This window comes from Octopus sinensis, linkage group LG7 (genome assembly GCF_006345805.1).
Source record: "Octopus sinensis linkage group LG7, ASM634580v1, whole genome shotgun sequence".
In the NCBI taxonomy this organism is placed as follows: domain Eukaryota; kingdom Metazoa; phylum Mollusca; class Cephalopoda; order Octopoda; family Octopodidae; genus Octopus; species Octopus sinensis.
In genome coordinates, this window is record NC_043003.1 from 2,897,676 (window position 1) to 2,916,000 (window position 18,325).

General features: G+C 39.0%; 1 protein-coding gene across 1 annotated transcript in view; it reads left to right on the top strand.

Annotated features, from left to right (window-relative positions):
• LOC115213943 (multiple epidermal growth factor-like domains protein 6) overlaps nt 1-18,325 on the top strand; it is a 95,290-nt gene that overhangs the window by 57,416 nt on the left and 19,549 nt on the right. Inside the window, exons 9-13 of the mRNA XM_029782946.2 lie at nt 1,636-1,776; nt 2,809-2,946; nt 4,688-4,872; nt 7,855-8,023; nt 16,778-16,888. Coding sequence (XP_029638806.2) covers nt 1,636-1,776; nt 2,809-2,946; nt 4,688-4,872; nt 7,855-8,023; nt 16,778-16,888 — 744 coding nt within the window. The remainder of the gene's footprint in view (nt 1-1,635; nt 1,777-2,808; nt 2,947-4,687; nt 4,873-7,854; nt 8,024-16,777; nt 16,889-18,325) is intronic.

Consider the following 18,325-nt stretch of genomic DNA (forward strand, 5'->3'; position numbering starts at 1 on the left):
ACTGGCACAAAGCCGCCTCCCCCGCTGCCACTGCCTCTCCCAACTGAGGAGCCTTTGTCATGTAAAACCACTCGGTAACTCTGCTGGTGCTGGTGCCATACGAAAAGCACTGGTTGCGGTGCTGCATAAAAAGCACCCAGTCCACTCTGTACAGGGGTTGGCATTAGGAAGGGCATCCAACCAGAGAAACCATGCTGAAGCAGACAGTGGCACTTCATGCAGTCCTCTGGTTTGCTAGCTCCTGTCAAACTGTCGAACCCCTGCAAGTGTAGAAGACAAACATTGATGATAATGATGATGATGATGATGATGATGATGCTTGTGTATGTATGTATGTATGTATGTATGCATGTGTGAATAGATGCACATACAGTGAGCTTCTGCACAGTTTCCTTCTAACAAATACTACTTATAAGAGATTCTGGTCAATCTGCGGTTACGATAGAAGACACTTGTTCAAGGTTCCATGCTGTAAGGAAGCAGACTTCCTAGCAACACAGATGTGGTTGTGTCTTTTGTGAATAATATTCTTTTATTTTAAATTGGTTGTTAAAAGAGATTCTGATGTATATTTATGTAGTTTATATTAGGTATTCTAGTAATAAATCTGAAATTGGAAAAACTGAATATTGTGAAAACCTCAACTCTTGTTTTTTTTTATTGTATTATGTATTTATGTGTCCCTTCTGATCAGGTTTTCTTTTTCTTTTATCATCGTCTGGTCAGGGTGGCTTGCCCAGACCAACTCTTCGATGCCAGATGTCCCAATCAAGCAATCTGGCAGGAATGTCTGGCCTGTCTTTTAGTTACATTGGTCTTTCGCTATCTGGAATATCTCATGACTGCAGACGCTGGCAGGACTCGGCTAATTGAACCAGTTGGTTGTGGCTGTTGTCCTTGGTGTGACTTCAAACTGCATCTTGAAGTGGGATTCCAGTTCAGGAGTTCCAGGGTTCTGAGGGATGTGGAACCACCTCTTAACCACTATTGTTCCCAGATCTATTCCCACCTGGAGCAGTAGCACCTGACAGGGTCCCGGCACTGAGTTAAATAACATGAAACCAACCAGGTCAGGGTATCATGAAATCACGGGATGCAGCAGGGTGGATGCGAACTATTTCAGCAGATGAACTTATTCAATCAATGGTGAATAACACTAATCAAATGCTGAGCAGATGAACAGACAACAAATTGTCAATTGCCAGGATCTGTTTTTTTGACATTATCAATATTTTCTTTTTGAAAGGCAGCAAGCTGGCAGAAATGTTAGCATGCCGGACGAAATGCTTAGCAGTATTTCGTCTGTCTTTACATTCTGAGCTCTAATTTTGCCAAGGTTGACTTTGCCTTTCATCCTTTTGGGGTCGATAAATTATCTACTAGTTGCATACTGGGGTCAATCTAATCACCTGGCCCCCTCCCCCCAAAATTTTGGGCCTTGTGCCTAGAGTAGAAAAGAATATTTTCTTTTTGAAATGATCTGACAGGAATAATTATTGACTATTGATATCACTAACAATTGATATTTATTTTTTTAAGCATGTAAAAAAAATTTTTTTTTTGCACAAATATTGCTTTTCAAAATAAGCAGGATAAAAGAAATAATAAAATGTTCTTTTGAAATGTTTTAACTAGATTGTGAATATGGCACCTTTGGATTAAACTGTTCCTACTATTGTGGTTTCTGCAAAGACGGAATAACTTGTGACTCTGTGGAAGGTTTCTGTCCCAAAAATCATTGTGAAAATGGATGGACTGGAGACATGTGCACCGAAGGTAAGATAACAAGATTATATCTTGTCGGAATGATAAACTGATGTGAGATTAAGTTGTTTAATTTTTATGGATTAATAATGTTAAATCTTGAGATGTTCTTAAACATGATTATTGTTTTCTTCAGTTTGGTTTCCATGTTGATCCTTATTTATGATCATGAATGTTGAGCAAGAACCAAAAGAGGAAAGCAATTGGCTGGAATGCAGTTCCCCCAAAGGGCATCTGGAGTATCATTGCTCAAATGAGAACTAGCTGAGGGATCAGAGATTTTCTCCAAGACAAACCATTACTTCTCTGCAGTGACAGGTCACATTGGCAATACTATGAAATGTATGATTAGAATCAGCAAAATGCGTTCTTCAAGCCAAGCCAAATGGCAGGAGTAAACCAAGAGCGAAATGGTTGGATAATATCCCAAGTGTTAGTCATGCTTGGGAATCCAACCAGAAAATGTAATGGTGGTTGCTTCTGACAGGACCCTATGGGGGAGATGCCTGATGATTGTACCCCAACATCATCCTCCTAGTAATAGTGGTTGGAGAAAATGGATGGATCGATGCATTGTTGAAATTATTAAATAATCTCTGAAACTTTGTTAATCAGTTCTAAAACTGAGTGGATTTTGATAAATTAAGAAAAAAAATTAACTAACATTTAAATTTAATTTGCCAAAATATTTTCGTCGCTAAAATCCGCGACCTGTTCACTGACAAAATTCCGTTCTGCACGGAATTTTGTCAGTGAACAGGTCACAGTCTCAAAGCGACGAAAATATTTTGGTAAATTAAATTTAAATGTTGAAGTGAATCTAACGATTTTTATGTTTTTAAATGGCTTATAAACACCTTCCATGCTGCAATTGTTTTCGTTCCAGCACACGATCTCAGATCAGGTCACTTGCTATGTAATTAACTAACTTGATTTAACTAAATATAAAACTTGGACAAGAATTTTGCTTTATTCCAAACAATAAACAAAAAGACAACTTATTTTTGAAAATTAAATTTTTCACAACGTTTTTCTTCTATTTAGAATGTGAGCCTGGTTTTTATGGCTTTAACTGCTCAACTGTCTGTGGATTTTGTGCCAGTAATAAAACATGCAACCCCTTCAATGGGACGTGCCCTGATGGCTGTTTGGGTGGATACACCGGCAGTGTTTGCGACAAACGTAAGCCCTTAAAGTTTTTACTTTTTCACAATGTACATTTTACATTAATACCTATTCCAACTTATCACCATCAGAGGTGCTGGTGGCATCATCATCATCATCATCATCATCATCATCATCATCATCATCATCATCATCATCATCGTCATCATCATCATCATAAACACTATCTCTACTACTGCTTCACAACCTCTAAACTTTTACCATAATCTTTAACAGCATTTGTCTTTTGTTACAGTTTCTTTTATAGATTAGCTACACTTTAGATGAGAGCAACTGACCGTCTCAGGTCCATTGTCATTAACCCTTTCTTGTAAGGCGGCAAGCTGGCACACCAGGCAAATTGCTTGGCGGAATTTTGTCGGCCTTTATGTTCTGAGTTCAAATTCTGCCAAGGTTCACTTTGCCTTTCATCCTTTCAGGATCGATAAATTAAGTACCAGTTGCATACTGGGTTCGATCTAATCAACTGACCCCTTTCCCCAAAATTTCGGGCCTTGTGCCTAGAGCAGAAAAGATCAACCCTTTCTAGTTTCTTTATATTTTCCATTCACTTCTACTAATAATTGTCTGTACACCAAATACATCACTTCCTTCTCATCAGTTGAAAAGTTAAAACATAAAAAGTAATTTATGTAATAAAAAATTACTATTTGTAAATCTCATAACAGGATATATTCAGCAACAGTACTTTGGAGTAAAGATTGTTTGCCAACATAACATGGCAGTCCTGGTTTAGGACGAATGTTGCTGTAATTTAGCCCCAGGAGACATCATGTATTCTGTGCTGATGAAGGGAAATAACCTGGAAATCATGATACACAGATATTGTTTTGAGCTGAGTGGGGGTGCTAGATTCCCTTGTTTAAAAATATAAGGACACAGATCGTGTTGTATAGCCAGTTGGAGACGATGTCTCCTGGGGCTAAACTACAGCAACATTCATCCTAAACCAGGACTGCCATGTTATGTTGGCAAACAATCTTTACTCCAGTAATTTATGTGTTGGTCAATAGCCCTCTGCTAATCCTTGCTCCTGTGTATCATCATCATCATCATCTTCATCGTTGCAATGTCTACTTTTCCATGTTTGCATGGGTTGGGTGGAGTTCACTGAGGCAGGTTTTCTACTGCCAGATGCTCTTCCTGTCATCAACCCTCACCTGTTTCCATGTAAGGTAATATTTTCCTTGTGGCCAGACGTTTTCACTGAATATTGGAAATGAATGACAGGAATTCTTGTTTACAACCAATGTGCAATGGGAAAGCAAGGGGACACACGCACACGCGCACACGCACACACACACACACACAACACACACACACACCCATTCACTCACTCACACACACACATACACACATGTGTGTACACCTGCACACACATGCATATGGGCACACACATGTACACACACACACACACACACACATGCAGACAAGCACACATGCACCACACACACACATGCCATACACACACATATTCATACACACACATGCACAAACATATGCACACACGCAAATATACACATATACATGCATACACACACATACATACACACACACACACACCACACATATGGCAGGTTTCTTTCAGTTTCCATCTCCCAAATCCACTCACGAGGCCTTGGTCGGCCCAGGGCCATAGTGGAAGAAACTTGCAAACTAATTATATCATTAATTAATATTTCATTGAATTCCGTAAATGTGTGAAGAATCATTAACAAGTTCGTTAATTTCCGTTCAGGATTGCTTGCTGAAGATTATCGAAAACTGATGAAGAATTTGGCCATAGCTCTGGCAGTTTTCACTGGATTATTCACTTTCACTTGTATTATCTTAATGGCTATTATGCTGCTGGTGAGCAAAAAGAAAAAAGATAAAGCCATCATCACACGCGATGATGAAGCACCAGAAGTCATAGATGACAAGGTAGGTGTGCACCCATTGCCTACCTCTCTCTCTCTCCAACCTCTTACTTTTTTTTTCTGACATCTCTATCTCTCTTTCTGTCCTGTCTCTCTCAGTCTCTCTCTCTCTCTCTTTCTTTCTTTCTTTCTTTCACTCTCTTTCCTTCTCTGTCTCTCTCTGTGTCTGTTTGTCTCTCTCTCTTTCTTTCTTTCTTTCTTTCTTTCTTTCTTTCTTTCTTTCTTTCTTTCACTCTCTTTCCTTCTCTGTCTCTCTCTGTGTCTGTTTGTCTCTCTCTCTTTCTTTCTTTCTTTCTTTCTTTCTTTCTTTCTTTCTTTCTTTCTTTCACTCTCTTTCCTTCTCTGTCTCTCTCTGTGTCTGTTTGTCTCTCTCTCTCTCTCTCTCTCTGTCTTTGTCTGTCTGTCTCTCTTTCTTTCTTTCTTTCTTCTTTCTTTCTTTCTTTCTTTCTTTCTTTCACTCTCTTTCCTTCTCTGTCTCTCTCTGCTTTCTGTCCTGTCTCTCTCTCTCTGTCTCTTTCTTTCTTTCTGTCTCTCTCTCCCTCTCTCCCTCTCTCTCTCCCTCTCCCAGTACAGTCTCCATACAGTCTAGGGAAAATTTTTATCTTTTATCGTTTACCTGCTTCAGTCATTGGAATATGGCCATGCTGGGGCTCTTGATGGGTTACATCAAGCAAATCAACCTCAATACTATTTATTTAGATTTGGTATTTATTCTATCCATCACTTTTGCCAAATTGCTAATTCACAAGGACATAAACAAACCAAACCAGTTGCCAAGCGACAGGGGTATACAAGCAGTTAATAGTTTCTAGGCAGGCTCAGATCGCTTGGAGACACATGGTGTGTTATAAAAACCAGCCTTGATAAAAAATGTATCTCCAAAGCTAGAAACTATTAACAGCCCTTATTTTAAATACTGTGTACATTAAATGATATTTATCTCTCACTGATTGAATCTTTTATTGATCCTACCTTAACAGAACAGTGGAACAATGACAATGAGTGCTCAACACCGCATTGGCGGATAAAATTTCTTTATTTGTGCATTAAGGCTACCATTGGTTTCATGTTAAGAAAAGTCTTTTAATATATTAACAATGTTTCAAGCCAATCACATGGAGGAATGGTGTTCATCTCCATTTTGGATGAATATATATACCGTGGGGCAGTCGCTACATATCGGCTAACTCTGATGAGTGTAAAGTTATATAATCAGATTGTTACCTAACACTCCATTATATTCTTTATGCGAAACCAATTGGTAAGATCAGCCATGATGGATATTTAATATTATACATTTCAGATAATATATATATTATATATATATATATTTGTATGTGTGTGTGTACACAGACATGGTAGAAGTAAATAGACACCCTAATAATCGCTATAATTTATTTAAATCTGAAATTATACATTATTTATTATTACAATGTGAATATTTAATATTTAACAGACATGCCCTTTGCATTTTTCAATGCTAGGGCCCTGTTAGGCATGTTAATAATCAGATGAATATTCTTTTGAAGAATTTCTTGCCAAGTTACAGGCAGTAATTTCAAAAGATCTGGCTTTGAAGATGCTTTCTTGTTCTTTTTATGAAGTGTCTTTGTCCATTATGTCCCAGAGGTGTTCAACAGAATTCACATCTGGGGACTGGCTTGGCCATGGAAGCTTTTTAATGCCATTCTCATCCAACAAATCTTGGGTCATTTTAGCCATGTGACAAGGAGCCCCAGACCATCACAGAATAGCTGCCGTGTTTCATTGTTGGCTGCAATCTTTTCACATCAAATTCTTGATCACAGAGTCTCCAGACCCACACTCGATCACTGTCAGAGAATACAGCAAATCTGGACTCATCAGAGAACATGACAGTGTCCCAAAATGCTAGTGGCCTCTCCACCATCTCACTGACCCAATCTTTTCTCCGCTTGATATTGGCTGGTCAAAGAAGTGGCTTCGTTTTTTGCTGCTCTGCCATAGCAGCCAGGGTTGTGGAGATACCTGGCAGCTGTTCTGGGACTGACATCCACTTGTTCTGCTATGTCAGAGGCCTTGCAATGAGGATTGTCTTCCACACTTCTCTTAACTAAGAGAAGGGTCCTGTCAGACAGCCCTGGTCGACCTGGGCGAGGTGATGTGGACTCCTTCCCCTCTCTGGTGAATTGCACAATCACTCTATTAACTGTAGAAAGTGGGATCCCAAGGTTTTCTGTGATTTTTTGCTGACTCAGTCCACCTTCAGAATGACCCACAATATGGCCCCTTTGAAATTCAGACAGTTCCCAAGGCTTTTTTTGTACGTGGCATGATTAAACAGTCTCATATAGAACCTGAAACATAAAAATGTCAATTAATAAAAAATATAAACCTTTACAAGTTGGTATAAACATGAAACGATGTTTTATGGGGCATCTATTTACTTCTATCGTGCTTGAGTATATGACAGGCTTCCACACAATTTCCATCCATCAAATTTACTCTAGCAGAAGACACTTCTGGTGCCATGTGGTGTGATTGAACCTGAAATCATGGGTTTGCAAAGTGAACTTCTGAATCACACAGCCACACCTATTTATCTTTAAAAAAAGCAATTTCTTGAATGTAAATTGTAGCAGTAAGGTATCGTTGTTGTTGTTGATTTTGTTTTTTTACCTTTCAACCATTTCATACGAAAGCTGAAAACCATTCATAAAATTATGCCTTCACTTTTTGAAATAATCTGAATATTATTTGTTTAATAGAGAAATGCACTTTTGTCTTTTATGCACTTTTTTGCTGCTTTTTCTGATCAGTTGTGCACATGAGCACTGTATATATCATCATCATCATTTAACATCTGCTTTCCATGCTGGCATGGGTTTGGATGGTTTGGCTGAGGACTGGCAAGTCAGCAGGCTGCACCAGTTTCAACTTGGATATTTAATAAATTCATGTCTTTTTCGTAATTTAATTTCCTTTTCCCTTCTGTTCCTACTCACAGCAAGAGCTGATCATTCCTCAATCTAAACACCAACTGATTAGCATTGGAGAATTAGTTGTTGGCATCACGGATCGCAAACTAAACACTGGCTGTTTTGGAGATATTTGGAAAGCAAGAAGTTTAAGCAGTTGGGATAATACTACTGAAGTAGCTTTACTAATTGTTAAAGGTAAGGCTTTTAATTAAATTCTTCTTATATTGTCATTCTAATGTTATGGTTTTCATCATCATCATCGTTGTCATCATTGTCATCATCATCATCATCATTTAGCATCTATTTTTCCCATGCTTGCATGGGTCAGATGAAATTTGTTGAGGCAGATTTTCTGTGGCTGGATGCCTTTCCTGTCACCAACCTTCACCTCGTTCCAAGCAATGTAATATTTCCCCATGGCCAGACCTATTTTACATGAAAGACCTGATACAAACAACCTCGTTTGTATGACAGGGATGCTCATTTACAGCCCTCAAGTGATATCTAGACAAGACTACACACAAACACACATGGACATACATTCATACATATATATATATCATCATCATCATCATCGTTTAACGTCTGTTTTTCATGCTGGCATGGGTTGGACGGTTTGACTGGGGACTGGCAAGCCAGAAGGTTGCACCAGGCTCCAATCCGACTTGACAAAGTTTCTACAGCTAGATGCCCTTCCTAATGCCAACCACTCCGAGAGTGTAATGGGTTCTTTTTATGGTCCACCAGCACAGGTGCTAGTCAGGCGGCACTGGCATCAGCCACGTTCGGAGGGTGCTTTTTACGTGCCACCATCATGGGGAGCCAGTCAGGTGGCTCTGACAATGGCCTGTGCATGAATGGTGCTTATTGCATGCCACCAGCACAGGAGGCATTCAGGCGGCACTGGCATCAGCCATAACTACAACTTCCATTTTGATTTATTTATTTTATACACACACACACATATATATATATATACATACATACATATATATACACACACATACATATACACGATTTCATTTGCAGTTTACCAAATCCATTCAAAAGACTTTGTTTGATTTGAGGCTATAGTAGAAAACACTTGCCCAAGGTACCATGCAGTGGGACTGAACCTACGACCACATATTTTGGAACCAACCTTTTAACCATTGCCACACTTAATAAAACCATCATCATTATTATTTTATGCCTATTTTTATTTATTCTATTATAAATGAAGCAGCTTAATAAGGATTAATTTTTTTACTGTTTTATTTTATTTTATTTTAAGTTTTCTGTTATTTTTATCACTCTTTTTAACAATCTGAATTGTTGAAATACTGCAAGAAGCAATGCCTTATCAATCAGCCTGAACGAAACAAATGTAATCACTATAATTTGGTATGATTTACTGTGCTTAGCATCATTAAGAATCGATGCAGTGGAAAAATTTCAAAAATGAAGTATATTCGTTTGCCAAAGAGAGTGTGTCTTGTAATTTCGGCTGAGACTGTTATCAGAAAATTAGAAGGAGAAAAAAAATAATAAAAAGACTTTCTTTAAGTGAAATAGAAGAAGGAGAAAAGGCAGAGAGAGAGAGAGAGAGAGAGAGAAGGAGAAAGAGAGATGGATGGATGTAAATTAAAGTTGGGAGGGGCGTAAGTGAAACGATAAGATGAACTGAAGGGGGAGATTAAAACTCAATCAAATTTGTTCATAGGGAAGAAGGCAAAGCTTGATACTGAAAACCTAATGAATGTGATGGCTAGCAGAAATGGAATCAAATTGAGATTATGATCAGTAGATTATGCTGTATCTTTATCCTCAGTCCACCTGATAGTTTTGCTTGGGCGTTACTGAGTAAAGCAATGTTGGGTTATTTTCTCTGCTCACAGACAAAGCTGAGCAGTCTGTTGGTTATGGCTATGAGTGCTCCAGCTGGTTTGATCAACGGAACAGCCTGCTTGTGGTTCAGCACCCCGTTGACATGTGTACCCTTAATGTAGTTCCCATGGAGATTCCACATGACACACCAACTGTGGCAGGGCTGGCTCTTTAAGTTAGAGGTACAACTCAGTTTTGCCAGCTAAATGGACTGGAGCAATGTGAAATAAAGCATCTTGCTGAAGGACACACTGCACCATCAGGAATTGAACTCCTCACCTTATGATCTTGAGCCAAGTACTCTAACCATTCAGCCGTGCTCCTTCATTATAGACAAGGCATTACTGTAGTCCAGAAATTTACTTTGCAACCCGCATGGTCCTTGGTTCGGTTCCACTTCTTGGAACCCTGGACAAATGTCTTTTAGTCTTGGGTCGATCATCACTGCTACAGTTACTAACACTGACAACACCAGCATCACCACCACCACCACCACCAACACTACACAACACCACCATTATTATTCTTTTTTTGTTAATGTTTTTTATCCATTTTTTGTGCTTACATTTGTTGAAAAGTTTTTCTCCAGTTTAGAGTCTCAAAACTTCTTGTGATCGTTTCTCATCTTCTCTGTGAGGTTCTGCTTCCTGAGATTAACTTTTACCACTTCTTCCCATGTCTTCTTTAGTCTTCCTCTTCTGCAAATTCTTTTCATTTAAATTCTTCACCCCTTCTCTACCCAGATGGCATCCTCCATAGCCTTTACATCTCCATACCCATGTAGTATTCTCTCTCACTCACGTGACACACACTTCTTCTTGTACCCAGTCCTCTTCTCAGCTCATTTCTACTCTCTTAAAAAACCAGCATTACACATTTAGCAGAGTACACTCTCTTCATCTCATTGCACATTTTCTGCAGTTATGTTTCCAACTATCAGCTGAATAATAACAATAAAAATAGTCAGTAACTGGTGTTTGTTCGAGTTGTCTTACATTAAACTTAATAATAATAATAATAATAATAATATATTGTTACCAGCGTCGCCTTACTGGCACCTGTGCCGGTGGCATGTGTAAAAGATTCGAGCGAGGTCATTGCCACTACCGCCTGACTGGCCCCATGCTGGTGGCACATAAAAGCACCCACTACACTCTCGGAGTGGTTGGCGTTAGGAAGGGCATCCAGCTGTAGAAACTCTGCCAGATCAAGATTGAAGCCTGGTGCAGCCATCTGGTTTGCCAGCCCTCAGTAATTCATCCAACCCATGCTAGCATGGAAAGCGGACGTTAAACGATGATGATGATGGATAATAACAACAACAGCAACAATAATAATAATAACAACAATTACAATAACAATAATAATAATAATAATAATAATTGAGAAAGAAAACAAACTATGCTGGATCATAGACATGGCATGCCCAGCTGACAACAAGATATGTGATAAGAAAGAAAGAAAAGTCGAAAGATATGACAGGTTAGCTAGGGAGGTAAAGCAGTTGTGGTCGATGAAAAAGGTGATAGTAGTACCAATAATTGTCGGAGCCCTGGGATCAGTGAGAAAAAATCTCAAGAAGTACATGTGGAACCTTGTAGAAAACAGCACTGCTTGGAACCACTTGAATACTCCAGATGGTGCTCGAAAAACAAGAGGTGTTACCTTGGTTCACTGGTAGTGAACAGCTGACATTGTAGTACATCTCCAGCATTAGAAGCTGTACAAAGGCAATAATAATGATAATGATAATAATTCTTTGTACCATAGGTACAAGGCCTGAAATTTGGGGAAAAGATTTGGCCAATTACATCAATTCCAGTGCATGACTATTACTTATTTAATCGACCCCGATAGGATGAAAGGCAAAGTCGACCTTGGCAGAATTTGAACCCAGAACATAGCAACAGACGAAATACCTATTTCTTTATTACCCACAAGGGGCTAAACACAGAGGGGACAAACAAGGACAGACAAAAGAATTAATTCGATTACATCGACCCCCAGTACGTAACTGGTACTTATTTAATCAACCCTGAAAGGATGAAAGGCAAAGTCGACCTCAGTGGAATTTGAACTCAGAACGTAGCGGCAGACGAAATACCGCTAAGAATTTCGCCTGGCGTGCTAACGTTTCTGCCAGCTTACCACCTTAATAATAATAACGATGATGATGATGATGATGATGACGACGACGACGATGGCGGCAGCGGTGGTGACAAGGGCAAAGGGTGATGGGGACAATATAAGACAGACATCAAGTGTGGGGGTTTACACATAAATGAAATGACTAAAAATAAAAAAATAGAAAGTATACAATGAAAAAGAAGGGACAAATGCATAGGGTACAAAGGTTAAAAAACAAAAAAAAGTGGTGGGGAGGATGACAGAGATGTGGCCCTCCTGATACAGGAAGGCCTCTAGAGATAATCAAGGAACCCCACTGTCTGAGATTTCCCTGTAACCCCAGGAGCAAGTGCCCTCTCCAGTTCCTTCTCTCTGACTCACAGGTATACACTTAGAGAGGTACCATCCACTCTTGCCATTGTTTCAAATTTTGGCACAAGGCCAGCAATTTTGGGGGCAAGTGGGTGAGTGTTCATCTGGTACTTATTTTATTGACCCCGAGAGAAGGAAAGGAAAAGTCAACCTCAGCAGGATTTGAACTCAGAACCTAGTAACAGATGGAATGCTGCTAAGCATTTCGCCCAGTGTGCTCGTGATTCCGCCAGCTCGCTGCCCTAACGACAGCTCGTTATTAATTTAACTAAGATCTTTTGTTGCATGTTTGTGTGAGAGAGGAGACACTTTGGCACGCTCACAAGTTGCCACTCTTAGGACAACAGTCGAAAATGTGCTGCACAGAATATGAGAGTGAAGAGGAAGAGAGGGAGAGAGTGAAGAGGAAGAGAGAGGGAGAGAGTGAAGGGGGAGAGAGGGAGAGAGTGAAGGGGGAGAGAGGGAGAGAGTGAAGAGGATGAGAGAGAGGGAGAGAGAATGAAATGTGGTTGACAGAAATTGTGCAGAAGCATAGTTGTGTTTGTGTGTGTGTGCGCGTGTGTATATGCATCTATCTACCTATCTATCTATCTATCTATCTATCTATCTATCTATCTATACTACTCTATCAATGTTATATTTATATCTATCCGTCTGTCTATCTATCCATCTACCTATCTATCTATCTATCTATCTACTTATGTATCTATCTATCCATCTATCTATCTGTTTAGCTATCTGTCTGTCTGTCTATCTATCCATCTACCTGTCTATCTATCTATCTATCAATCTATCTATCAATCTATCTATCAATCTATCTATCTATCTATCTATCCATTTATCTATCTATCTATTTGTCTATTGATCTATATTATATATATGTCTGTATTTATATTTGTTATGTATTTATGTATGTATGTGTGTGTGTGTGAGTGTATATGTGTATATATACACATGCACATACATTTAATATAGATAATATAATACAGACAGATATGCATACACACACACACATACATACACACACACACACAAATATATATATGTATATGTAATGTATGTATTTATGTGTGTGTGTGTGTGTGTGTGTGTGTGTGTGTGTATAAACACACACAAACAAGCACATGCTTTTGTTTGTGGTATCGATTGTTTGTGTTTATGTATTTGACACAATGGCTCTTGTTTAAAATAATCTGCTTTGTGTCAGAATGGCAACTCAAACTAATCAATAAAATACAGATTGATTAAATATACATGTTCCCGAAACACTGTTGAAGAGGAGGAGGAAGTGGTGGTGGTGGTGGTGGTGGTGGTGGTGGGTGGTGGTGGTGGTGGTGGTGGTGGTGGTGGTGGTGGTGTTGGTGGTGGTGGTGGTGATGGTGGTGGTGGTGGTGGTGGTGGTGGGTGGTGGTGGTGGTGGTGGTGGGTGGTGATGGTGGTGGTGGTGGTGGTGGTGGTGGTGGTGGTCTTGGTGGTGGTGGTCTTGGTGGTGGTGGTGGTGGTGGCAGTAGTGGTAGTAGCGGTGGTGGTGGTGGTCTTGGTGGTGGTGGTGTGGTGGTGGTGGTGGTGGCAGTAGTGGTAGTAGTGATGGTGGTGGTGATGGTGGTAGTGGTGATGGTGGTATGGTGGTGGTGGTGGTGATGGTGGTGGTGGTGGTGGTGGTCTTGGTGGTGGTGGTCTTGGTGGTGGTGGTGGTGGCAGTAGTGGTAGTAGTGATGGTGGTGGCAGCAGCAGGGAGAAGATGGTGATGGTCTCTGTAGGCTGTGACTTGTCTTGGCTGCAATCCAATAACTGAAAACCAGTCAATGGAAAGGAGAACAAGCAACAACGCTAAACTTAATATTCCTTGTGTTTTTGTTTTTATTGACCAAAACAAAACATGTAATTCCTATTCTACACATGAGGTGCCGATTCAGCCGTGTTGTTAACCCATTCACTGCCAAATTTTTTTATTCATATTTTTTGGCTTTGCCAGGTAACTTAGGAGTTAGAAATATATTTCTTATTTAAATTTTCTTCATATGTGAATTATTTTGGAAATTATAAATTTTTCGAAAAGTCCCAAACAAGTATATTTATCCTTTTCTATTCAATTGCAATAATAAACATTTTAGTTTTTTTTTGAAACTGTAGTATCAAATGCGAAGGTGTATGAAATATCAACAAATGATATAAATGGGAAATGCAAAAACAAAACAAAATACGTTTTCAGAACAGTCGATATTTTTGTAGTTCACAAATGGTGAACCAGAGCAAATAATGACAGACTTTAACGACTAAATATTGTTAAGCCCACCTCTGCAAATGCAATGTCCATAAGCAATTCACTTTAAATACAATGAACGACCGGAAGTGAGACTCTTTTTTAGCAGATCCCCAAATGGGGCTCGTGACAGGCAATGGGTTAAGAGGCTTGCTTTGCAATCACGTGGTTTCAGGTTCACTCCCAGTACACAACATTGTGTGTAAATGTTGTCTACTATAGCTCCAGGTTGACCAATGCCTTGTGAGTGAATTTGTTTTATGGAAACTGTATGAAAGCCCATCATCATCATCATCATCCTTTAATGTCTGTTTTCCATGCTGGCATGAGTTGGATGGTTTGACCAAAAAATTGGTAAGCTGGGGAGCTGCACCACATTCCAGTCTGATTTGGCATGGTTTCTACAGCTGGATGCCTTTCCTAACACCAACCACTCCAAGAATGTAGAGGGTGCTTTTTACATGCCACCAGCACAGGGGCCTGTTACGAAACACTGGCCTTAGCTACAACTACAACCTCATTTGGCTTCACAAGTCTTCTCAAGCAGGGTGTATAGCCAAAGGTTTCAGTCACTTGTCACTGCCTCTGTGAGGCCCAAAGTTCAAAGGGTACTTTTTACGCGTCACCAACACAGATGCCAGTTACACGACACTGACATCGGGCCGTGACTATGATTTCACTTGTCTTGAAAGGTCTTCTCAAGCACAGCATGTCAATGAACAGTCGAAGGGTGCACTTTTCATGCCACCAGCATGAGTGCCGGTTATGTAACACTGGCACCAGCCACAACTGTCATTTCACTTGGCTTGATGGGTCTTCTTAAGCATGGTATATTGCCAAAGGTACCAACCACTTGTCTTTACCTCTGTGAGGTCCAAGGATCATGCTTCACCACCTTGTCCCTTGTCTTCCTGGGTCTACCTCTACCACAGCTTCCCTCTACATTTACAGATCAGCACCTCTTTACACAGCTGTCCTCGTCCATACATATCACATGACCATACCTGCAAAGTCATCTCTCATATGCACCACATCTGATGCCTCTTTCACCTAACTTTTCTTTCAAGAGGCTTACACCCTGTTGCATGTGCACACTGACTGAACACATCCAGCAAAGCACACTAGCTTCATTTCTTTCAAGCCTTCGCCTTCACCATATGAATGTATGTATCTATATACACAGACATGTAGGAAGTAAATAGACACTTTTAATTTTCAAAATCTTTTATTTGATATTACTTGTTGAAGGAGAGGTTTTCTTCTAGCTGCTCATCCACAAGCTTATGCAGATATGTAACACACATTCTTGGACTAACTTCTGGCTGTTTTGCAATGTCAGAAACCTTTGAACAGGGTTCGTTTTCTAAAATTCTCTTCAAACAGTGAAACTTCCTTTCCGGGGACCCAGGTCGGCCGGGACGAGAATCTGTTGATTCTTTTCCTTGATTTTTGAATTGCATTATAATTCTATTAACAATTTGAAGATTTTCAGCAATTTTTCACTGGCTAAGACCAGCCTCAGATTGCCCAACAATACAACCTCTTTTAAAATCTGACAGTTCTGCTGAAATTTTTGTGCGTGTGGTATGTTACACTTCACAAATGTTTAATATAATGGTACCTGGAATGAAAAAGAATAATTACATTATAAATATTACACTGCTGAAAACATATTAAGACGCTTAGATCAGAAATTTTGAAAATTAAAGGTGTCTGTTTACTTCCTACATGTCTGTGTGTGTATATGCGTTTCCATGGTTGGAATAGTTTAGTGACTGCCCTGTTAATGTTTTTTATCAAGATTCTTTATCTGTGATTCTTTTCTCCTGATTATATTTTTGTTTCTCTGTCTTTTAAATCACATTTCTCTACTTTACATCATTTCTTCTCATCACATCCCAAATCACTGCAGTTATTTTTCATGTCACTTATACATGAAACAAGTATTGTGTGCAAGACACTTATTTTTAGTTGACAAAACCTGAAAACATTTGATATTTGGTGTCAAAATTTTCATCGCATCAACTGCAACCTGGTTCCACCGTTGATTATTTAAACACCAAATAATGAATATTTAAGCAAAGTTGATAGTCTTTATGTCTTTTTGCTGTGTCTTCCACACAGCAATCATTTTAGTCTCAACCCATTGTCTCAGATCAATTCACTTGCCTGGGCAACCACATGTCTAAAAATCTTATATGAATGCTCTCTGAGAAAGTTCAAATTCATTTTGTTAGCTAAGTCATTTCTGTATTCCTTTTGATTGCATCTTGTATTTTACCAATATCAAAATCATAATCTTTATTAATCTTATTTTACAGATGGTTTATCTGATGACGAAAGAGGAGACTTAAAGGAAGCAAAAGCTATGGCCGAAGCTCTTGGGCAGCATCCTAACATTCTCAGTTTTATAACTGATGCTGTAGCTAATGGTTTGTAATTCTTGTTTATTTTATTTTCAGATATTTTAAAATTATCTATATTTAAGAGATGAGGAATTATGTACATTATTTACATTATTTACATTCGACGGATATTTGTCCTCATCTTGTTTGTTGTTAACATGTTTCGGCTGATATACCTTCCATTCTTCATCAGGTGTCTTGGGGAAATTTTGAACCTAGGTTCTCATTCCTAAGGTATTTGTTGTTGTTGTTGTTGCTGTTGCTGTCATTGTTGTTATTATTATTATTCAGGCCACTGCCTGGAATCGAACTTGGAATCTTGGGGAATATGGCATAGTGGTTAAGAGCGCGGGCTACTAACCCTAAGATTCCAAGTTCAATTCCGGGCAGTGACCTGAATAATAATAATAATAATATCGCAAAATACTTTAGGAATGAAAACCCAGGTTTGAAACTTTCCCAAGACAGCTGATGATGGCTGGAGGGTATATCAGCTGAAATGTTGTGTTAATAACAAACAAGATGAGGACAAATATCTGTCAAATGTAAATAACGTAAATTTTAGACTTAATTTCTGTTGTGTCTGGGGAGAGTCATTCTCTTTTGGTGCCTTATAATTGGTAAAATTTCCACTCATTTCCTTCTTTATTTTTCTAAAATTTTCGTTGCATCTCACAACCTATTCATTAGTTCTAAGCAGGGACAAACACAAGCACAACGAATCATGCACATTGAGATAATATGATATATATAAAATGAATAGATATACAAGAAACAGGTTTCAGAATTTCTATAAACATGATATATTTTATCAATTCATATCATTCTCAGAACCTTTTAAAATGAAGACATTTTTTTTACATGATTTTCATGGCTTAGTTGGCAGAGTGGGGTAATGTAATGCCTGTGACCCTTTTTAAGGCCTCCAACACTGAGGAGAAAAAGTGGGGACATTATATTCATGCCAGATCTCTAGACCCTAAATACTTACTACAAAGAGAATTCAGAAAAGGTATCTAAGGGACACCTAGTGTTTTTAAGCTGGGGGATTAATTTGTGTCCACCAGTAGTTAAAAACAGAAAATTAGTTGTGAATTTAATTTTTTAAAACTTATTTTTTAATTAGTAAATATTCGTGTGGTTAAGAAGCTTCCTTTGTAGCGTCACAGTTTTGGGTCCAGTCCCACTGGGCAAGTGTCTCCCACTTTAGCCCTGGCCAGACTAATACCTTGTGAGTGAATTTGGGAGATGGAAACTGTGTAGAAGCCCACTGTATATTATATTATTTCAATGTGCATGTATCTTTGTGCTTGTTTGTCCCTGCTTTGGCAACTGGTGGTTTGTTTACATCCCCGTAACTTAGCAGTTTAACAAAAGAGACCAATGAAATAAGTACCAGAGTTTTAAAAAAATAAGTACTGGGGTCAATCTGTTTGACTAAAACACTTCAAGGAAGTGCCCCAG